This window comes from Musa acuminata, chromosome BXJ3-7, assembly GCF_036884655.1.
Source record: "Musa acuminata AAA Group cultivar baxijiao chromosome BXJ3-7, Cavendish_Baxijiao_AAA, whole genome shotgun sequence".
NCBI lineage: Eukaryota > Viridiplantae > Streptophyta > Magnoliopsida > Zingiberales > Musaceae > Musa > Musa acuminata.
The window spans coordinates 28,499,287-28,523,325 of record NC_088355.1 but is presented as its reverse complement, the minus strand read 5'-3'; the positions used below and the strand labels follow the sequence as shown (position 1 = coordinate 28,523,325).

At 37.5% G+C, this 24,039-nt stretch overlaps 1 protein-coding gene across 2 annotated transcripts in view; it reads left to right on the top strand.

Moving 5' to 3' along the window:
• The window catches only part of LOC103992087 (phospholipid-transporting ATPase 3), a 32,677-nt gene extending 12,274 nt beyond the window's left edge, over nucleotides 1-20,403 (top strand). For both annotated transcript variants that reach the window (XM_009411676.3, XM_065160041.1), the window contains exons 9-27: nucleotides 1,603-1,668; nucleotides 1,789-1,910; nucleotides 4,743-4,827; nucleotides 4,908-4,985; nucleotides 5,078-5,194; nucleotides 8,574-8,723; nucleotides 8,831-8,944; nucleotides 12,187-12,329; nucleotides 12,578-12,679; nucleotides 12,752-12,815; nucleotides 12,905-13,117; nucleotides 13,877-14,042; nucleotides 14,216-14,295; nucleotides 17,915-18,151; nucleotides 18,549-18,770; nucleotides 18,847-19,014; nucleotides 19,123-19,485; nucleotides 19,557-19,663; nucleotides 19,921-20,403. In XM_009411676.3, coding sequence (XP_009409951.2) covers nucleotides 1,603-1,668; nucleotides 1,789-1,910; nucleotides 4,743-4,827; nucleotides 4,908-4,985; nucleotides 5,078-5,194; nucleotides 8,574-8,723; nucleotides 8,831-8,944; nucleotides 12,187-12,329; nucleotides 12,578-12,679; nucleotides 12,752-12,815; nucleotides 12,905-13,117; nucleotides 13,877-14,042; nucleotides 14,216-14,295; nucleotides 17,915-18,151; nucleotides 18,549-18,770; nucleotides 18,847-19,014; nucleotides 19,123-19,485; nucleotides 19,557-19,663; nucleotides 19,921-20,221 — 2,898 coding nt within the window. In that variant the 3' untranslated portion in view covers nucleotides 20,222-20,403. The remainder of the gene's footprint in view (nucleotides 1-1,602; nucleotides 1,669-1,788; nucleotides 1,911-4,742; nucleotides 4,828-4,907; nucleotides 4,986-5,077; nucleotides 5,195-8,573; nucleotides 8,724-8,830; nucleotides 8,945-12,186; nucleotides 12,330-12,577; nucleotides 12,680-12,751; nucleotides 12,816-12,904; nucleotides 13,118-13,876; nucleotides 14,043-14,215; nucleotides 14,296-17,914; nucleotides 18,152-18,548; nucleotides 18,771-18,846; nucleotides 19,015-19,122; nucleotides 19,486-19,556; nucleotides 19,664-19,920) is intronic.
• The last annotated feature ends 3,636 nt before the right edge of the window (nucleotides 20,404-24,039 follow it).

Genomic DNA, 24,039 nt, shown 5'->3' with positions numbered 1-24,039 from the left:
TGACTTGCCAACTTGTTCATTAGTGTGAGCAAGAAAAGTTATTTGGTCTAACCAGTAAGAGACAAGTTTTCAGCTACAAACAAATAAAGGAGCAATACAAAGGATTAATGAAAGGAGAAAAATTAAGAGGAATCTCCACTTTTGAACACTGTATGGACTATGGAGTATGGACTGGATTGCTTGGACAGACCCACATTCAGGCAAAGTTGGATTATATCAATTGTCCATATATTTATGTTTAAAAAAATAGTATACTAATATAACAAAGCTTATGCTTGGGGATCTTAGTATTGATTAATGTTGAATGACAGAAGCAATTGTGATACTTGCAAATATTCAAGGTTTTGTTTTCTTAGGTATTCTAGAAGTTGTAGGAGAGAACCATGTTGTAGACCTTTATAAATCAAGTTTTACGGATCACGATTAAATTAGGAATTGATGCTAGAATATTTGATTTGGATCAGACCTTGGCTGATACTGTTAGATACTTTAATGGGGCCATTTTTTTCTGAAATTGACCACACCATCTGCAATTTCCTTAAGCAATGAAAGATTACCTAGATTAGGTTGAAAGTTGGTAGTAGTTATTGGCTAAAGATAGACCAGCAACTGGCTGGAATTGTCAGGAGCCACTAGGACTGACAGGAATCAACTCTCGACTGACACATGGCTGAGTTTTACTGACTTTGGTCATGTCCATCTGAACTTACTGTTTTTATTTTGTCTCATCATCTGTAAATGATTCAGTTCTGGATTGATGAATCTTATGAATCATATTGGTATATTCAAGGAATGCACTTTCGAATAATACCGCCCGGTACAGGCGGTACGTATCGGTTCGTCAGCTTATTGGTACACGGACCGTCCGTTACCGGACGGAACGATATATATATATATATATATATATATATATATATATATATATATATATATATATATTATAAAAGGCGACGTTGCGTCGTCGTTGTTGACGACGTCGTCGAGGCGACGCGATGTCGCCTTATATATATATATATATATATATATATATATATATATAAACGAGGCGACGTCACGTCGCCTCGGCGACGTTGCCCCGTGTGGGAGTAGGAAAAGGCGACGTCGCCAAGGCGATATGACGTCGCCTTTTAAAAAAAATATATAAATATATATATATATATATACCTCTCGATATGCAATTTCGTACCGTACCGAGCGAACGTCGAAACTCTGGTACGATACGAAATTGCATACCTTGGGTATATTGTTGAGAATGTATGAAGCTCCAAACTTTTGGATATATCATGTTAATGTTCTTGATTTTAATGTGGATTTTCCTTTATTGTATTTCATTTTGTTGTTGTCTCACCAAACTATTGCTGTTTATGTTTAATTATATGAAGGTTTGCATGTGAAATTTGGTGCCAATGTGAATCAGTGCATGTGCATGCTTGCTTGTGTGTGTTGTATTTAATTATACCATGCAGGTATATATCATTATATGTATACGTGAAATATGTATCTGAAGTTCTGAACCCATGGAGTACTTTCACTTTTATTTAGAATGTTTCTTTCTGAAATTGTGATATTCTCTTTTTATATAACTGTAAAAATGTAATACAGGGTTGCAGCCTTCGGAACACGGAATACGTTGTTGGGGCAGTTATTTTTACTGGCCATGAAACAAAAGTTTGTGTTCTTAAGCCCCCATTCTAAACAATTCCTTTTCTTCTTTTGGTTGTCTTGTTCTCTAAAGAGTTAGGTTAACTGTTCTGCATATTAGTTATGGCTTCTACCTTCACATGACAGGTTATGATGAATTCTATGAGTGTTCCTTCTAAAAGAAGCACATTGGAAAGGAAATTGGATAAACTTATACTTACCCTTTTTGGTGGATTGTTCTTGATGTGTCTGATTGGAGCCATTGGAAGGTGATGTTAGACTTTTACTTAAGCTGCTTTATTGCTCTCTGCTATGTTATCATATGGCATCAAGTATCTCGAACGGATTAATATGATCCATAAACAAAACTAGAGTGATAATTTAAATGACATTACACTTGCTGGTGGTCAAATGATAAATGAATCTCATTTCTGAGCAAAAGTTTGTTGCAGTACATATTGTAATACTTGTAAGCAAAATGTTAAAAGGCATTTCGTAGAGCCTTTTGCCAACAGTCAGTAATTGACTACTTAAGTAGGTCATATATCACCACAAAAAGAACCCATCACTTCGTGGGTATTTTATAGGTGGAATATTCTTTCTAAGCAATACTAATCTGTTGGGTTAAGTGTAAATCTAATAAATAGATTAGAAAGCTATGGTGTGGATTATGGAATATCCATCTTGACAAGCTATTTAATAGACATATATTTGTTAAGATGTCTATGACAAGGGCTATAGGTTAGTTGGTAGAGTATCTCGTTTACACATGCACCAATGCTTTTCAAGGGAGCCCATAATGCAATGGACATAATTGATCATATATGGAGAAATCGATGTCTTACTCCATAGGTTTTAGGGAACAAGAGAACAATAGCCTGAGAAATATTTGGTTTGGTTTGATTCAATTGCCAAATCAAATAGAACCTTCCATTGATTTCATAGTTGATACGGTAAATCAGTGATTTAAAAAGGCGCTCGGGCGCTCGGGCGAGGTGAGGCCCGAGCGCCTCGCTTCACTTCCAGGTGGCACGCTTCAAAGAGGCACCGCTTGGGCGCTCGCCCGAGCCCAGGCGCTAGGCACTTCGGGCGAGCGCCTGGGTTAAACCAAGCGACCGAACCAGGATTTTAGGTCTGGTTCGGTCTCTGGTGGTTAGTTGGTTCAATCGAACCAACTAAAATCGATATCAGCTATCGCTGCCCAACCCTAACCCTGCTCGTTGCCGCTCCCGTTGCTCGCAGTGATTTAAAAAGCACTAGGCATCAAAAGGCGCCAAGGTCCAAACACGCCCGAGGCGCTAGGCGCTCGCCTGAGCGAAGCGAGGCGCTAAAATATAAAAATATATAATATAATTAATAAATATAATTATTTAAAATTTTAAATAAAAATATGCTATTAAATTAAGAAAGTCATTTTAAAATTCAAATAAACTTAATATTAAGAGTATACTGTGATGGAGAAACGAGGAAGCAGCGGCGAGTGGCAGCAGTGGCGAGCGGGAAAGGGAAAGGGAGCAGGAGGCGCGAGCAACGGGAGGGCTCGCGGGAGGCGCGAGCAGCGGGAGGGCTCGCGGGAGTCGCGAGCAACGGGAGGGCTCGCGCGAAGCAACGGCGAGTGGCGGCAGCGGCAGCGAGAAAGGGAGCGGGAGGCGCGAGTAGCGGGAGGGCTCGCGGGAGGCGCGAGCAGCGGGAAGGCTCGCGGGAGTCGCGAGCAGCGGGAAGGCTCGCAGGAGGGCTCGTGAGAGGTGCGAGCAGCGGGAGGGCTCGCGGGAGGTGCGAGCAACGGGAGGCGCGAGCAGCGGGAGGGCTCGCGGGAGGCGCGAGCAACGACAGCGGCAAGCAGCGGCAGCGGGAGCAGGAGCGACGAGCAGCGAGATCGGGATCGAGAGCGGCAACGACTTTTTACGTTGTGTTGTCGAGTTAAGAAAACAATACAAAAAGTTTGTGTTGTCGAGATGATAATGTTGAGATGGATATGTGGTGTTGCTAGGAAAGATAGAAAATAAATACTTTTATTCGTGAGCAACTAAGTATCTATTCAGTAGAGGATAAGATGAGAAAAAATAGTTTAAAATGGTATGGGCATGCGTTGAGGAGATCTCCAGATGCGATAATCGGAAAAGGTGAAATAATTAATCTTAGTGATATAAGGAGTGAAAGAAGAAGACCTAAAATGACTTTAATAGAAACTATAAATAAAGATTTAACTATCCTGAATTTAATTAAGTATATGACTTTTTACGGATCTCAATGGTAGCAAAAGATCCATATAATCGACCTCAAATAGTTTGGACTTATGGTTTTGTTGTTATTGTTGTTGTGTAATCATATGTTTAGATATATACTTTATTTATTAGCCTACTTTTTAGTTAAATAAATAATTTAATAGCAATTTTTTGTATATACCAGCTATTTGTCAACTTATTATGAACCTTCACTTACAAGTCTACAAGAAGCTTGTTCATGAGCCTGGAAGTGATTTTATTCATGAGTTTATGAGCGGGAGGTAGCTAGAGCCATTTAAACCATTTTCAAGCTTGACTACTTGAAAAATTGAGCCCTTGAATTAGTCTCAAGCTTAGTTCTTTAACCTTGAGCTTGAGCCTAATTCATAAGCTTGGCTGCTTGCATACAAGGTCAAGTGAACCTTTCAAGAGCCGAGTACTTAGCTGCTTGCAAAGAACTGACTCGTTTGCAACCTTATAGCTATGGTCCTTGGATTAATAAAAGAAACTTATGCAACACTAGAACTTCTTATCTATTGATCTTCATTTTATTTCTTTGGCCTTTATTGTGATCAAGAATGAGTGGCATAGGTGAGAAGTTTTAACAATTTTTTGCTAAAATACAATTATTCACAGTATTTATATAATAACTGAAATATATTGCTTTCAGGCAATTTTTGATCGTTTAGATTGCAAGAGAAATAAGATGCTACCAGAAAAAAAAAAAAAAGAAACACAGATAGCATGATCAGACTTTAGTTTTGGCCATCCACATGTTGTTGTTAGGTTGGAAGTTGAACTTTGATTAGAGTGCAGTATTTAAATATCTGTTTATTTATGACTATTGACAGATTTTAATTGTCTGATGTGTTTTAGCGGAATTTTTATCAATCGCAAATACTACTACCTTGGGCTTTTTGGAGACGTGGAGGATCAATTTAATCCTAACAATAGATTCGTGGTAACTGCCTGAAAGAATTTAAGCACAATAAATGTTCTATATGATAAATTGTTGCAGTGAATCTTTTATCCTTTTTGTAGGTTGCTATTCTGACAATGTTCACATTAATAACATTATACTCAACTATCATCCCTATTTCTCTCTATGTCTCAATTGAGGTGGGATCTCCTTTTTTACTGCAATCAGCATTTGAGAATATTTATATTACCTAATATAACTAGCTTTTTCATGTGATTTTTTTCATTTTCAGATGATTAAGTTCATTCAATGTACTCAGTTTATCAATAAAGATTTGCATATGTATCATGCTGAAAGTAACACCCCTGCATTAGCACGGACATCCAATCTGAATGAGGAACTTGGGCAGGTATGCTTACATTGTTTTATTGTTGTTTGGTTTATCTAGCTAATATTTATTTGTTATTTCGTAACCTGATATAGATATATTTAGATGAGCTTGGATACATGAACATTGATGAACTTTAAAGTTTTATATCAAGTATGAAATAATTATACTCCATGTATCACTTTCAATTAATTATAATCCATCATCATATTTACAATGAGCAGTGATGCGCATTATGTTATTACTCACGTGGCATTAGCATTGATGCAACTGTGTTACCACTTTTGGTACACTAATTTGTTTTCAGGTACATAAAGTTTGGTATGTCTACCTTAGATGTTTTAGTAGGTGATGTAAGTTGCGGTCAGTCAGGCCATGCTTTTGTTAACAGCCTAGGCCTTCGTATTTTTGATTCGTTATGTAAGAACATGAACAGAAAAGGGTTTATCACAATCATGGCCACAAAATTATATGTGAATAAGTTATATTGCAGTTGGGTCTATATTGTCATAAAAAACAGCAGTGTACTGTTATGACTTGTGACCTTCAAAAAGTGTAGTACAATTGTTGTTTGTCTGCCATAACATAATAAAGCAGGGAAGGGGAGGTAGAAGGCTAAGGAATTTGAGATAAAAGAACAAGGATTTCTTTTATTTAATTATTAAGTCATGCAGCACTCTGTTTTGACAGCGGATATGGACTTTTATAGTTCAGTTTTTTCTGACTCTGGAATTGAATGAAATATAAGTTACCCATATTTTCAGTCAGATTAATTACTTACTCTTGATACTCCTGTAGTAACTAGTGATCTTTGAATAGCCACAAAATTTATGATGTGAATGTTCTCAAAACACCTGCCTAGAATCTTGATTCAACCATTCCTTTCTCAGATTGAACACAATTGAACTTAGCTGTTCTGTTCTGAATGTAAATCACATTAGTTCCTTTCTGTAGTGCAATTTGCTTTCTTATGATTTATGACAATCTAGTGTTCATCCTCTAGTGATGAATGCCAATGCTTGATCTTAGAACAATTAGTTTTTTGTAACCTGTTACTTCACTAACATTATCTTCGCTGTCAATATTGATGATGACTGATATTGAAAACTGATCTGCACAGTTTGATGGTGAATGTCATCCTTTCTTGCAAAACTTGGTTAATATTAAAATTTTTCTTGTAACCCAGACTGATTTGGAACTTCCTGTGATTGCTCATAATTAGGCACGAGAATTGCAATTCAATGCAATTCAAACAATAATAGAGATGCTTCAGGGAGACAATCACAGTTGTTCATGACATGGGATGTCTGTTAAATCATTCCAAAGAGTTTTGAGATTGTTTGGTCTTCAAACATGGACGACACTGCTGCTGCATTATTAGTTTTAGTAAAACATAAGAGCAAGGTTCTGAATACCGTACCATCAATCGGTGTACCGATCAGTTGTCGGTATGGTACGTACCGAGTTGTACCGAGCATGCCAACACATGAGACACTAAGGTGTAGCGATGTACCACCCAGGTCCTCTATCGGATTGGTATGTACCACCCATACTGAGTGGTATGGTATGGTATTGCAAATCATGCATTTGAGTAACAGAGAGAGATAGAACAAGAAAGTCAGAGGAGATGAACAGAAGGGGCTAAAGCTATTTAATAGATCTAAAATTCTGTCTTTCTTAAGAAAATGCACTTTATTTATTACAACTGGACATATATTTCTTTAATATTTTCGGAATCTAAATAAATACTGAGAGGGGAAGGAAGTTACTTTTTTTTTTTAATAAGGGAAGGAAGTTTCCCTATTAAGCCACCCAAACATACCAGTTAACTTCCCCCTAATTGAGAAAGTGTGAGCGAATCTAGATACTTCTATGTAATTTTTCTAATTTCAGAATAACAAAATATATATATTTTATTATTCATACATCCATGCATTTCCCCTTTTGACTTCAATTTAATTTTGCAGCTGATCTTTATTTGGTTTAATTTCTTGGTAAATCAACTAATTCTGTTGTGCACTTAGCTTTATAATTGCTGCATGCTTTTCTTTAGAAAATTTTATATCTTGGTATTAGCGATGAGAGAGGAAAGAGAAGAAAAAACAAGACTTATCGAGATCAGGCAATCACAAATTCTGAACTCTCCTGGGATTCGATTTAGTTTGAATCATCAACTTGGATTGAAATTGCTGAAATTTCAAAACTGCTGAAGCTGCCAAACATGCTTGTAAATTTCAGTAAAACCATAGGAATTGCCAAAATGATCAAAAGTCAAAACTGTTCTATACCTTATCAACTCGAAATATAACTTTTGTTGACTAGTTGTTCAATAAAAGTAATGCTCTGGATTCGGATTAGCTAAATTTGTAAAAGCTGAATACAAGTTACTGAAAACCCTGACATAACAAGGCTTCTGCATGTTCCAAACTATGAAAATTAAAGATTTTATAAAGAGGCCAAAACCAATATCAAAATTGATATTGAACCATTTATCTTTTGCTTTTGCAGGCTGTTGACTTATCTTTTTTTTTTTCTTCCACTCTATAGATATTGGGTTTGTTATCTGCTTTTCATGTTTTAATATCTCTTGGCAATTATTTTTCATCATACTTGACTATGGAAATAGCTTAAGTGGTTCTCAACCACTTGACTGTTGCACCTTTAAGCTATTGCCTAATATCTGTCTGACTGCTCCTTTGATTTAGGAGTTCAAGCTAAACTTTTATAATGTCTACTCTACAAGATGAGACAAGTTGAAGCATACACCATGGTAATTGGATCTTATGTAAGGGTAGTCACAGCAGACAGATTACTGCAAAAGAAAGAAATAACTGAAATTTAAAATGAGAACAGAAGGCACAGGAAGGAAAAATGAGGGGAAACAACTGGCAATCATGCTAGATCCACCAAACCTTTTGCTTTCTGCTTATGTCCAGCATTGTCGAATAAAGAGATAAACGAGACTCCAACCTGCCTTTTCTTTTATTACTGCTTGAATAGATCACTGAAATGTAGGATGCAATTCTTACTTTAGATCTTCTATTATTAGCAACTGAAACAGAAATAACTAAAGTAGAACTAATATTTACCTGGTTCATTTATATCAAATTCGTATCTTTCCCTGATAAACATTATGGAAAATGAAGAGAACATACTCTGATTGGAATTTCCATGTCCTTTATGGATAATTAGAACATAGGAAATTTTGCCTTGGTATGCAATGAAAGTCGAGATGCACCAGAATAAGCATAGCTAAATCATAATTATATTATAGCATTTAAATCATGTTGGTGAACACACAACAATATTTGACATACAAACAAACTTTCATTGCATTTTTATCCTATTCATTAGCTTCTTGACTGTTTATGATGCTAAATCTAAGTGATTTGTGGTGTAGGTGGAATACATATTTTCCGACAAAACAGGAACATTAACTAGAAACCTGATGGAGTTCTTCAAGTGTTCAATCGGTGGAGAGGCATATGGAACTGGTATTACCGAGATTGAAAAAGGACAAGCACAACGCACTGGAAAAAAAATGAATGAGGTATGTGTATGTCATTCTTGCGAGATGGCACTAGTAGCAATTACTTTGAAGCATTTAGAGTTCTAATTCAAGTTACTGATGCATATTTTCTTTATTTCTGCTTATAGGTTAATAGGTCAGAGTCGTCAGACACAGCAGTTCATGAGAAAGGTTTTAACTTTGATGATGCCAGGATTATGTGTGGTGCTTGGAGGAATGAGCGTGATCCTGAGATCTGCAAGGTAGATTCAAGGATCTTTACAAAGTTGTTCTTTTGGTATTTGGTTACAGAGAATTATTTTGATTGATTTTGTAAACCAAGTTCTGTTACATGAATGAGTTGTAGAATTTCTTGTCACATTAAAGTGGCCACTTCTTTACTTTTCCCATATGTATGATTCATCATTAAGGTTCTTTTTGTTTACCTTTATCTTTCTATTTTTGTGTACCCAGACCTTATTCACCATTAAGGATCTTTTTGTTAGTAATGTGTACCTATATCGGGGTATTTATTTTCCACCATCATCCAAATTTAGATTTTTGTGTATGATTAGTTTATTCAATAATATAAGTTAATCATTCTAACAATTGGTTGGAACATACTTTTGTACCTCTACTTCAAGCTAGTTCATATAATAAATTTTGTTTCCCTATTTGGATGGTAGTTCCCTTCTAATGTATTACGGATGCTTATTTAGTTTGATTTATTTGCAATGGAAAGTTGAACTTGGTGATTATTATATGACATGCTTTGACTTAGCTGTGGACATAAATCAGTTCTTGTGCTTTCATGTGTGGCAGTGTTGTTAGGATGAGTCTAAATACTAACATTTGATGCCTCTTAAAGAACAATTGAACTATCGAAGTGCAAACATCTAAAACCACGGTTCTAACTACTGTGGCAAATTGGCACATGTACCAGTCTTTTTCTGGCAGTTTCGTCCATTTCAGCCTTCTTTTCATTTAGGGTTCTCACTCATGGCCTCTCTATTTTTATTTATCGCCTGTGGCCTCCCTCCCTCCCTCCCTTCCTCTCTCTCCCTCTCTCTCTTGTTCAGCTTCCACCCTTCAATGCCGTACCACTTGCCACTGTTGGCCCTGGTACTCCTCTCCTCTAATCCACCTTTTCCCTCTATCTTCTCTTCATATCTAAAACCTTGGTTATGTGAATTGTCAGAATTGTAGGAAGGAGTAGATTCCTAACATATCCTAATTTGAAAGATTTTTCTGGTGATTCGGATTTTAATGGGTATATATGATCACAAAATTGGTACATTTTATATCAAATCCAAGATAAATATGGTTGGTGTAAGAAGGTCATCTGTCCAGCAAGCCTCTCTTCCCTCTGATATCTTGTATCTTGTAGCTAGCATCTTGGTGTGAATACATACGGAGACGTGCACAGAGAACAAGGAAAACAGGCATGGGGCAATTGGAAAAAACCAACTTAGGTGATAAAAAAAATATTTATATACTGTTGTTTTAATCATCACCTCACAAACAATTTCTAGCATCTGAAGATTATTTTGGGTTCATGGTGTGGGGATGATGTTTAAGGGGATTCTTAATTTGGGACGGTTTCAAGATCATCCCATATAGTGATGATTGGTAAGACTGATTAGTTGGATTACTGTCTAGTTGCCCTTTCAATGAGAAAAATAACATGGGAAGAAAAAAAAGAAAATCACTATATCAAATCAATAAAAAAAAGAATCCATAAAAAATATTTATAGAACTAGTTGAGACCATTTGGAACCTCATCAAAACCAGTGTTTTTAAAAGCGCCTAGGCACTAAAAGATGCTAAGGTCTCAAAACACTCGAGGTGCTAGGTGCTCGCCTTAGTGAAGCGAGATGCTCTAGAATATTAAAATATAAAAAAATATATTAACTAGTGCTAAACAGTTCCAAACAAGGATTAACCACTCTAAATAGCTTTAAAGAGGGACTAAGAACAGTTCTAAAGAGGGATTAACCAGTGCTAAACAACTCTAAAGAGGCATTGAGAAGAGGAGTAATTGGCTTGTAGAGGAAGGTGGGGAAGGAGAGGGCAACGACAGTGGAGGAAACTTCAAACGAAGGTGGCGGCGGCAAAGGAAGCTTCATACGAAGGCGATGTAGGTGGATGGAGCTTCGGATGAAGGCGTTGGTGGCAGAGGGAGCTTCAAATGAAGGCATCGGCAGTGGAGGGAGTTGTGCTGAAGGCAGCGACAGCAGAGGGAGCTTTGGATGAAGGCATCGGTGATGGAGGGAGATGTGTGCGAAGGCAGCGACAGCGGGGGGAGCTTTGAATGAAGGCGTTGGTGGTGGAGGGAGTTAAGGCAGTGGCGACGGAGGGAGTTGCGCACGAAAGCAGCGGTGGCGGACATAGGGTTTAGGGTTTCGAAGCTGATTTGAGTGTGCGGGGGGGGGGGGGGGGGGGGGGTGCGAGGAGGGGGTGTGGTTTATTGTTAGGGCTCTTCTCTTTAGTAGTTTTAGTTTCAGGAATCAGAGCCCTACTGGTCCTAGCTTGGATTGGTATAAGTTCGAGTTGTAGTAAGTGGGGAAGAGCCACAATAGGACGAGCAATCCTCATTGTGCTCAGGATGCACAACTATCGACATAGGACCAATATAGTTTCAAGTTATACCAACATACTATGCGTTGATATCTTGGTACATATCGTGCTCCAGATAAGACTGAGCACGAAATTACTGCTTGTATTTAACTGTATTGGATTGTATTGCAAACCTTGGTTTGAATTTTGCACGATTTTGCAAAGGATGCCTATGGTTTTAAAATACAACCTTAATTCTTCATGCTTATGTTGTTGGCATTTAGATGCTTATTTAATAATGTGCAACTCTTGATTAGAAAGTTGAAGTTGATCTTTGCATTAAATTAAGCCAAATATACCTAGTTTAGATCTGCCATGAATTTAGCCTGGATCTAGTTGGATTTTGGTTGGGACCTAGGTTGGTGGTTGCTAATTTGATGCAAATTTGGGCAGATTGGGTCAAGGTCCATGTAAACCGAGCTAGATTTATATTGATTTGTCCAAGATCTATGAAGAACTAGGCTAGGTTCAGGTGATCCCAGACTTGATTCTCATATATCTAGGCAAGTTCCATGCAGATTTGGATTAGACCCATGTAAATCTGGCTTGGATCTATATTTATTTGATCTATATCAACACTACAGGGATTTAAGGTCTGTAGGATTAACTAATGATATTTCTCTCAACAAATCTCAATGTTGCAGATGAATTTATATGGCCCGCAGCAAATCATTATGATATTTTTGTTTTTCATTAATTTTTGTGTATATCAACCTCTTCTCAAGTATAAATAATTATATAAAAATGTGGGAAATATGTGTAGCCTAATGCTGTTTTATGAGCATTTCTTTCTTTTTAGGTGAATAAAATTAGACTATATCTTTGGACTTGATCATTACATTTAGTTTACTACTACACTGTTTTGAAGTTGATCCTATTTCATGTGTAGGAATTTTTCAGATGTCTTGCTTTATGTCATACCGTTCTTCCAGAAGGTGATGAATCACCAGAAAAGATCACATATCAAGCTGCATCACCAGATGAGGCTGCTCTTGTAACTGCTGCAAAGAATTTTGGTTTCTTCTTTTGTAGGTAATATTAAGATTGTGTTTTTGTTTGGTTTTCCATCTTGGGTATAACATATTTATCCTTTTGTCCCTTTTTAAAGTTAAAAAGTTTTAAAAACTAGTTCTTGTACCCATTCTGGAACCTATAACCTTATAGGACTGTACCAATATTGAAAATATTAAAAAACAATGTCAGTACTGGTCCATATATTCAGCATTCATTGGATTTAAATCCATGTTTAATTTTTTTTCTTTTTTGTTCTATTTCGACAGGCGTACACCAACTACCGTCATGGTACGTGAATCACATGTTGAAAGGATGGGAAATATACAGGATGTGTCCTATGAGATCCTAAATGTTCTTGAATTTAACAGGTAAGTTTAAGTTCAAGTTCTGACCTGAGTTATATCAAGGCATTTGCTATATATGCTTTTGGTTTTTGATAGCACGAGGAAGCGCCAATCGGTTGTGTGTCGCTATCCTAATGGAAGACTTGTCCTCTATTGTAAGGTAAGATTTTGGTCTTAAGACTTCTAGGCATACTATTGTACAAAGTTAATCCTAAGATAGTTAACTCTTAAGTTATAAATTATTCACAGGGTGCTGATACTGTTATATATGAAAGATTGGCCGATGCAAATCAAGATATTAAAAGATTAACCAGGGAGCACTTGGAGCAGTTTGGTTCTGCAGGTCTACGTACACTTTGCCTTGCCTATCGGGAATTAACAAATGACTTGTATGAAAAGTGGAATGAGAAATTTATTCAAGCCAAATCGTCTCTGAGAGATCGTGAGAAGAAACTTGATGAGGTGTGCTGGGTTGTGACTGTTCTCTTAAAACTGTGTTTGTGGACCAATTGTAGTTCTATGCTCCTTAGTATGTGTTTGTTGTGTTATACACATATTTCATTCATTGCACATCTGAATATCTGTTGTGTTATACACATAATTCATACATTGCACAAATCTGAATGCCTTTTCTCTTACTCATATTTAAGCTATTTGATTATATTGATAGCAGGAACAGTACTTTTTGAACAATAAACTTAACTATCTTAATTTGAAGTGTTTGTCCTGTTTTATTTTATTTGCTTGCCCTTGACTTTCCCTTTTATTTTATTTTATTTACCTGTATTATAGAGTTTTGTGTCTGTAAATTATGCAAGTTGAAAGGCACAAGAGAAAACACAAGTTTGACCCTTAAAAATAGAAATTTATTAAAACGTGTAAAAAGCTTACAACCAGCAACAGTTGCTGACAAAAGAGAGCTAGGAGTGAGGAAGACAAGGATATTCACCATGAATTCTGCACATGGAGTGACCCACTATTTGCCTGTTCTCTTGAATACTACCTGTTCATAGATGCTGAGATGGTTTATGATGTAATTTGACTTTCCAACGTTCCTTCTTAATTGCTTTTACCATGTTATAATGTCAGCATATTGGTGATATTTTGCCAAACACTTGGTATGATTGAAGTGATATCTGCAACTGGATTTATTTGTTGGGAAGCTGAGTGGGTAAATGTATTCTGCAGCCAATGTGTAACTTTTCAATTTCTTTGTTATAGGTGGCAGAGCTGATTGAAATGGGTCTCATACTAATAGGATGCACTGCTATAGAAGATAAACTTCAAGATGGAGTTCCGGCTTGTATAGAAACTTTGTCTCAAGCTGGAATAAAAATCTGGGTGTTGACAGGAGATAAGATGGAGACTGCAATAAACATAGCATATGGTATGTCAAATATTATGTCATATAGGTCTGTGATTGCTTCACATCAAGAACTAGAGTGCTAAAAAATAATTGTAGCATCTTGTCGTATAGCTATTGATATTTCCATGTGAATGTATCATTGATTCTATTCTCAAGTTGAAAGCTTATTGAGTGATGCCTATACTTGTGTGCAGCTTGCAATCTGATCAATAATGACATGAAGCAATTCATTATCACTTCGGAAACTGATGCAATTAGGGAGGCCGAGGACAAGGTACGATGAACTGGCCTGGATTCTTATAATACACTAACTTGAATAGTGTGCTATAAAAGCAGATTGTTGCTGATAGCCTCTAGCTCATGCATCAGGGCTACATAAACCAACTACTAAAGTTTCCCTTGAGTATAATTTATTTCTATACCTTTTCTTTAAGGTATATTTGTCTTAGGTACTTTGCAACTTCAAAGGCAAAAAAGTTGCTTTTGCTTTGGGGAAGTACTTAAGAACTCCTTATATAGGGTTAGATGCTCCTTACTACTCATGATAGAACTAATGATAAAACCATTGATGACATCAACACATTGACTATTACAATTTTGCCATCACCGCCACTTTTACCACTGCCTCCAGATATTAATCATCATTGTTGCTGCCACTGCCACTGGTGGCTATCAACACTGCCATCAGTAGCCATTGCCAATACCAACCACCACCATTTGGTCATAGCCACCATGGCTACTACTATTGCTATCACATTTTCCGTAGCCACCACCGTCACCATGATCACATCATTGCCAGTATTTCCACAATTATCATTATCACTACTACCATTATTGCTAGTATCCTACTGCTCTGTATCATCAGAACGATTAGTCTCCGAAAAAAATGACCATCACTGTACTATTAGTAGCAATAGGATCCTCGATAATATGGTGGCTACGAATATGACAAGCTCCGGTCTCTGTCTACATCGTAGAGGTTCTGTCACATCTGCTTGAAGTTATAAACTGCCTTCCCTTTCCCTTGTTTCTTGCGAGTATAAACGTTACGCATGGTTCCTCGAGTGATCTATATCTTGGATGGCATGCGTAAAATGCTTAGTCTATGTCTCACCATGAGGTTGAGTAGATGGAACCATTGATTTGTTGTCATGGATGCTAGCATCAGTCGAGGCATTACCGTCGACATTGTTGCTATCTCTACAAACCTTGTGAAGTGCTGACTGCAATGGAGAAGGTATCTCATCATCGGACTGAAATTGTTGCTCATTGATTCTTTCTAAGGGATCGATTGATGCTACTTCCTTTCCCTTTCCCTTCCCCTTCCCCTTCCCCTATGCACAATTGTGATTGTTTGGTGCTATGACCTCGACTAGATTGACTTGAGGTTGTCTGACCACCACGTTCTAAACGAGGGGATCTTCCTCCTTTTGCGAATATTATTCCTTTTCTTCTATAACCTCAGTGATAAAACGAGATGGATATGGGAACCTCCTACCTCATAAAGCAATGGAACTCTTAGGTTTTTGTTGCTTCAACCCATTCCAGCATCGATTGAGAATTTTCATTGTAGAATTGGATGTCAAAAGGATTGATCTTTGGCTCCTCTAGCTCTTTATCAAGCTCGACACCCCATAACCTTAGACGCATATTGTAGTGCACTTATGCCAGCTTCTCTAGGCGTATATATGATTGTCTAATTGCTACTAAAATTAAGATAAACACACTAATAATATAAAAAACACATCCAATTGGCCCTAGTTGGTTCTAAATATGCGGTGATTAGGTATAATTACCACTAAATAGACTCTAATAGTGAGGTAATGGCCCTAATGGTCCCTATAATATAAAGAATGCCACTAATCAACCTTAACATGGTTTCATTAGGCCTAATTACCCCTAAATTGACCGTAAAAGTAAGGTTATGACCCTAGTTGGCCTTAGATTTTGAAGAATGATACTAATCACCATTAACTAGTTAAAATTGGGAAAAAGAGTGCTAATATAAAGAGAAATACTAATCACCCCTTTATATGCTGTGGTTTAGCCTAATTACCCCTAAATTGCTCCTAAAACTAAGGTAATGACACTAATTGGCACTGAATTATATAATGACACCAATCACCTTATTAGGCCCTAATTGCTCCTAATTTTCCCTCAAAGTCAGACAATGGCCCTAATCGGCCCTAAAGGATTGCATTAATCAACATTAAATATCTATAATTAGGAAAAAAATATCTCTAATATCAAGAAAGATACACTAATCAAACCCTAACTACTCATACAAAGATATAAGTAAAGTCTAAACATGTCAAACTCTAACTAAAACATTGATGATAAATACCTTCAGTAGAAGAGATCTTCCACCAAATGTCAAGTTTGAACACTTAATCCCTCCAATTGAAGCTCTAAGCCTTCTAATCTCCGATTTGGAAGCTCAATTGAGAAAAAGAGCAAGGAAGAGTGAGAGAGAGGGGGAAACTTGTGTGAGTGAGAGGGAGTGAAAGAGGGGAGGGAGGAAGGTTAATCTTTGAACCAGGTCAAAATTTTCTGGCCCTAGATGTGTATCGATCGAGATCCAACCATTAATGACCGAAACATGTCAGTAATGGTCATTTTTCGACTGTTTTGCCCAGTTTTTGGGGTGTACTGCCCAGTACGCCCCTTGCCTCCTTTTTTCTGCATGAAATGGGGCGGTGCATGTGCCGATTGCCCATTGGACCGATACATACCACCTGTACTATACTGTATCGGGCGAAAAGTCAATCCTTGACTATCACCACCACCATGTTAGCCCATTGTTGTTGCCACAAGCATCTCTACTGCCATTGAAATACCAGTTCATCACCTTTGCTGTCATCATCACCATTGTCACCACTACCAACATAACCACCATTGCTATCACCACCATATCATTTCCATGGTTGCCACCATCTCGCCACTGAGCAATGTCATGACCACTATGACCAACATCAGCACCATCATCACTGCCACTGGATGCTATCACTATCAGGCCGCCAGTAAAAGCCATCACCAATGTTGATCGCTATTACCATCTACCACTGTCATTGTTATTACTAGTCCACAACAACTATCTGCCACTATTGCCACCTTTTTTGTCACCACCAAAACTAAACTACTATTTTCACCGCCATGGCTGCTACTTTTTTGTTATTGTAGCTGACACCACCTTTGCCACCACCATCGACAATCACCACCACTGTCATTTCATTGTCACCACCACAACAGGCCACCACCATTGGCGCCACCACATTGGTCAGTTCCATCAGAATCTTTGGCTTTCACTACTGCTATCAACTTACTGCAGCCCCCACCACTACATGCTGACATTGTCAACCCACTACCATCACCTCCCGAGAAGTTACTTTGTTATAACGACAACGACAAAGCCATAAGTCGGTCGACCACATGAATCTTTTACTGTCATTGAAATCTGTAAAATGTTATATGTTTAGTTAAGTTAAGAATATTTAAATTCTTATTTATAGTTTCTATTAAAGTTTTTTTAGGCTTTCCTCTATCTTTCTTTGTACCACTAATGATAATCATTTCATCACTTTTAACTACCTCATCCATAGGTTGATTCTCTCTCATTTTATCGTCTATAAAAGTGATACCTAATTATTCATGAATAAAAATATATATGGTAGCACAAAAGCAACTTACATAAAATATTTGTTTACTTGTATAAAATACTTTTAAAGCTAAAAAACTTTTATAACCAAATGTATATGGAAGCACAAAAGAAAAAGCCAGTTTTAAAGGGAGCATATGGCAGTACCATTATACCCATTCAGTTCTTTTCACTTGATCAAATGAAGTATGTTTCTGTTCCAAAAAATTGATTTAATTATACATATTGCTACTGCCAGGGTGACCCTGTGGAGATTGCACATATTATTAAAGACTCAGTGAATCATGATCTGAAACGATGCCTTGAAGAGGCTCAGCAGTACCTTCATATTTCTGGGCAGAAGTTGGCACTTATAATTGATGGCAAATGTTTAATGTATGCGCTGGATCCAAATTTACGTGTTAATCTGCTCAACTTAAGCTTGAATTGTAGTTCAGTAGTGTGCTGTCGTGTTTCTCCTCTTCAAAAGGCACAGGTAAAGTTTGGAAGTGTTCTTCTCATTTATGTTAAAACATTCTTGGCTGTTGACTTTTGTTGTTGGCAATAACAAGGGTAGTGCTAATTAATCATAAGGCCATGTATACATCACGAATGTTAAGTCCATTTTGCTCAGAATTTCAGTACTCCTTATATGTTAGGACTTAGGACTGGGTTGTTTCGTTTTCTGGACCATTTTTTGTTAAATTCCACTGCATTAGTTTGATATTGCTTCTGGTTGTAATCCCATTCTTTGTAATCCTCTTTTCAAATATCTAATTGAATCATTTCTTATCAGTCTTTTTTTGCTTTTCTAGTGTCTGAATTAAAGACTTTGAATATTATCATATGTTTTATTTGGTTCAAAACCCAATTGTGCACATTTGTGGTGCTAGGTTACTAGCCTGGTAAAGAAAGGTGCCCGGAAAATTACCCTAAGTATAGGTGATGGTGCAAATGATGTAAGTATGATCCAGGCTGCTCATGTTGGTGTTGGCATAAGTGGTCTGGAAGGAATGCAAGCTGTAATGGCCAGTGATTTTGCCATTGCTCAGTTTCGTTTCCTTACTGATCTTCTTCTTGTACATGGAAGATGGTCGTATACCAGGTTATGTAAGGTTGGTTTTATTTCCTTGGTTCTACCCAAGCTGTTAAGGCTAATAAATCTCGAGTCTTATAGACTTCTCCTTGCAGGTTATCACATACTTTTTTTACAAGAATCTTACCTTTACATTGACCCAGTTTTGGTTCACCTTTCAAACTGGGTTCTCTGGTCAGAGATTTTATGATGACTGGTTTCAGTCATTATACAATGTCATTTTTACAGCACTTCCTGTGATCATCGTTGGACTGTTTGACAAGGTACTTGTGGCCTACCATGTGCTCTTTATAATCTTTTATCATTCTAGACATTGTCATGCCAAGTGAATCTATATGCAGTCTTTTAAACCGAGGTTTGCTACTGTCCAGGATGTGAGTGCTTCCTTGTCAAAGAAGTATCCAGAGCTCTACAAGGAAGGAATTAGAAACATGTTCTTCAAATGGAGAGTCGTGGCAGTATGGGCATTTTTTGCCTTGTACCATTCTTTGATCTTCTATTACTTCACGACTGCTGCAAGTCAGAATGGTCATAATTCTTCAGGGAAGATATTTGGTCTTTGGGATGTTAGTACTATGGCCTTCACTTGCGTTGTGGTGACTGTCAACTTGCGTCTTCTCATGGCATGCAATTCAATTACCAGGTGGCACCATCTGAGTATTTCAGGGAGCATTTTAGCCTGGTTTGTATTCATCTTCATATACTCTGGAGTAATGACCCCCTATGATAGACAAGTAAGTTCTCAGTCATCTTTCTTCACTAGCACTTGTTTATTTTGACTCTTATTAATTTGTTCATGTCACAGGAAAATATCTTCTTTGTCATATATGTGCTGATGAGTACATTTTTCTTCTATCTCACGCTTTTGCTTGTCCCCATTGTTGCACTTCTTGGTGATTTCTTATATCTGGGGTAAGACTTGTTTTATTAATTGCTATATATAGATATTGTTGTTAGAACACAAGTTCCTCAAAACAATTTCAGATTTTTTTTTAAAGGTAATTTCAATGATGAACTTTAAATTTAAATCGACTTGTAATTTTGTCCCGAATCTTCTCGGGCTATGATTCACATACGAAACACTGTCACAAGCCTCCAAATGTTTGCTTCTAGTTTCTACTGTTAGTTATGTTCAATATGATTTTTATTAATTTAGACTACATTTTCAGAATCCAGAGATGGTTTTTCCCCTACAATTATCAAATTGTCCAAGAGATTCACAGACACGAGTTAGAAGGTACTAGCAGGACGGAGTTACTGGAAATTGGAAATCATCTAACACCAGATGAAGCAAGAAGCTACGCTATATCACGGCTTCCGAGAGAAAAGTCCAAGCACACTGGTTTTGCTTTTGACTCGCCCGGTTACGAGTCATTTTTTGCGTCACAGCAGGGTGTTTTTGCACCACAAAAGCCATGGGATGTAGCCCGTCGAGCCAGTACAAGGTCCAAAAGAACATCTCAAAGATAATTCTTTTTGTTTCATCCAATGTAGATTTGTTTGTCATCACTAGTTAAGAATGTAAATTAGCTGTGGGTTGTAGCTTTTTCATATTTCTTTTCACGGTTTTATTTCTCATTATCTATTTTCTCATACATCATTTTGTCTGGAAAACAAACATATATCCAATCGATTGCTTGTTCGAGGCTGAAGGATGTTAGGTTGACATATTTTCCCCCAGTATAGAATTCATATCATAATCATTTGATGGTAATGCACATTTGAGTGCTTTTTGTGCTGCTTTCTACTCGTAACCCTTTCTTTGATGCTGATCTACAATTTGATTTTGGTGGTGGAGAATCAAGATCGTTCGCCTCCAGCGGGTCGGGTTTGAGCTCTGGCTTCCGAGTCGGACGCTTCCTAGGACTAATCGCCTGCTCCTCGGGCTTCGGTTCCTGCACATAGGTCGGGGTCGAGAAGGGGCTCCCAACCTTGACTCCTCCGAAGATCTTGTTAGTGTTGAGTGGCCAGAGAGGGACCTCCTACCGAAAGTCCCCTTGAGGGGTTTTTATCTTCCCCTCGTAGGAATTGATTATACTTGGGTTGTTTATTATCATCGGTGATGTACCTGGTTGGCGTCATCTCGATTTTTGGGGATGGCACTATGCACGGTTGGCACCATCCCGGCCTTTGAGGGACGACGTTGTGCGCGGTCAGCGTCGTCACGACCTTTGCGGGACGGTGATGTGTACGGTCGGCGTCGTTCCGACCCTTGTGGGACGGTGTCGTGTATGGCCGGTGCTTGCCATCTCGGTCTTTGCAAGGTGGCGTCATGCTTGGCGGGTGTTGTGTTCGGTTGGCACCGTCCCGACCTTTGTGGGTCGGGATTGTGCCGACCCAGCCCTTGCGGGACGGCATTGTGTCGACTCGGCCCTTGCGGGTCGGCTTGGTATTCGCTCGGTGTCGTCCCGACCACTTTGGGACGGTGCTGTGCTTCGTTAGTGCCACCCTACCTTCGCGGGAATAGTGTTGACTGAGGCGTGTTATCCTAGGTGTTGAGGTGGTTGTGAGTGATGGTAGGTTCCCGGGATGTCTCCTATCATTCTCTCCCCAATACCCCCCCCCCCCCCCCATAGAGTGGCTTGCGTCGGGCTGCTTTATGGGGGCCTGGGCACAAGGTGCGGTAACATAGCCGGGGCCGGTATGCATCTTGATTTGGGGCTTCGGGGGGTTGATGCGGTAGGGAGTCTTGACTCCAGCGCAACTCCTACTGCATGTCTTACTTCTATCGTAGTTAATCCTGCACATGTAAAACAAAACTTCGATCGAGACAATTAATCCTAAGCAATTAACCAAGTTGTCCGGCATGTCATTGGTCCCTCGACGCTTCGTCCGATTATTCGGCACATCATCGTCTCCTGCGGCCTATTGCCCAATCGGCCAGTTGACTCCGCAACTCCGATATCCTTGGCACAATACTCGCTCTTCTTGGGCCGATGCCCGAGTCCACAACCCGAAGCCTTCTGTCGATACGTCGACCGATCTATCGGCCCGACGTTCAATCTTCTGATATGTTCCTCCGGCACAACATGATTTTTTTTGCTTTAATTGTCTCATCCTGATCGAAGAATCCTACATCACTCAAAACGCAGATTAAAACATAAATACAATTATCAATTGGTTTCATCATCAAAATACGAGATTCTAATAATTTTAAGTTATTTCAAATGGAAGTTAAAAAGTGCTTTTCTTAATGGCTTTATTTTCGAAAAAGTTTATGTTGAACAACCACCCGGATTTGAGAATATCATTTTTACTAAATCATGTTTTTAAGTTGTCTAAGGCTCTCTATGGTTTGAAACAAGCCTCAAGGGCTTGGTATGAAAGACTTAGTTCCTTTCTAATTAAGAATAATTTTATGAAAGGCAAGGTCGATACTATATTGTTTATTAAATATTTTAAAAATAATTTTCTTATTGTTCATATTTATGTTGATGATATCATTTTTGGATCTTCAAATAAGTCTTTATGTGAATCTTTTGCCAATAGTATGAGCCATTAATTCAAAATGAGTTTAATGAGATAGTTAACCATTTTCCTAAGCTTACAAATCAAACAACTTAGTGATAGAACTTTTGTTAGTCAAACTAAGTGTGTGTTAGATCTTTTAAAACGATTTAATATGGATAGTGCTAAGGTTATAAATACACCAATGAGCACTTCTACAAAATTAGATATAAACATCAATGGAGAAAGTTTTGATCAAAAGACTTATAGGGATATGATAGGTAGTTTATTATACCTCATAGCAACTAGACCTGATATTATGTTTAATGTTGGACTATGTGCAAAATTTTAGTCAAATCCTAAGTAATCTCACTTAAAAGTTGTTAAAAGAATTTTTATATACCTAAAAGGAACTCTTAATTTAGGATTATGGTATCTAAAAACTAAAAATCTCGAATTGATTGCTTCTGTCGATGCTGATTTTGCTGGTTGTCAAATAGATAGAAAAAGTATATATAGAACATGTCAACTCTTATATCATAAACTTGTCTCTTGATCTTCTAAGAAACAAAACTTGGTTATATTATCTACAACTGAAGCTGAGTATATAGCAGCAAGTGCATGTTGTGCATAAGTTATATGGATGAAAGACACTTTAGAAGATTATGTAATTCACTTAAAAAATATACATATAAAATGTGATAACACTAATGCAATATGTTTAATAAAAAATCACATTCAACACTCTAAAACTAAACATATTAATATTAGGCATCATTTTATAAGAGATCATATTAATAACCATGATATATCACTAGAATTTATTGATACAAAATATCAATTAATTGATATTTTTATAAAATCATTGAATAAGGAACAATTAAATTTTATTAGAAGAGAATTAGGTATGTTAAATCTTTCTGATGCATGAGTTCCTCTTTTATATTTTTCGGATTTGTCGACTTTTGAAAATTGAGTTTTCTTTTTCGAGATCGTTTACTATCATTCATTCTCTTTGCAATTCACAAAAGAAGAGATCTGATTCATGGATCATTGGAATATTTGATCTTTTATGAGACGGTCATTTCCATATGAATCCTTTCTCTTTTTATTTACAAAAGTAGAACTTTGTTTCATGGAATGACTTGTTATGATATTTACGCAAATGAGTGTTTACACCACATAATGATTGTGATCTTGCTTGTCTTAAAAGAAAAGGAGGCAAGAGTACTTGCTTGCTGCATCTAAAAATAAAAGCAAAAATGTTGAACAAAGAAAACCAACAGTGATAACTTGAGCAAAACAGTGTACCGATTGTGGGATCGCTAGACTAGTGGTAGCACCACTAGTATGCCCTGCTTATAGGTGATAGCACTGACCAATTGGTGGTACCACCATCCACAACCCTATCCTATAAAAAATAAAGTTAGGGTCGACGGTAGAACCTCCTCCAACCCTCTCTACACTCCTCTAAACTACTCCACACCCTTCATTCCTCTTACTCTCCCTCTAGAAACTCAAGAAAATCACTATCCTTTTTTATAATCCAAATTCATCTATCATTCCAAAAAGTTATGAATATTTGCTACGTTTCAACACAAAATTGCTTCATCATATCATTATAAGTATTCTACTTTCAAAACAATACCATCATGTTGAAGTTAGTCAAATGAAATTAGGAATAATGTATTTGATCATGGTAGGACATGATAACTATTTTGGATATATGATATGATAAAACATGATTGAACTATCAACAAAAGATATAAAGTTGGATATATGCTTCTATATGGTGGCTTGATTACTAGACTAATGTATGCACATGACATAGTCATTCTACC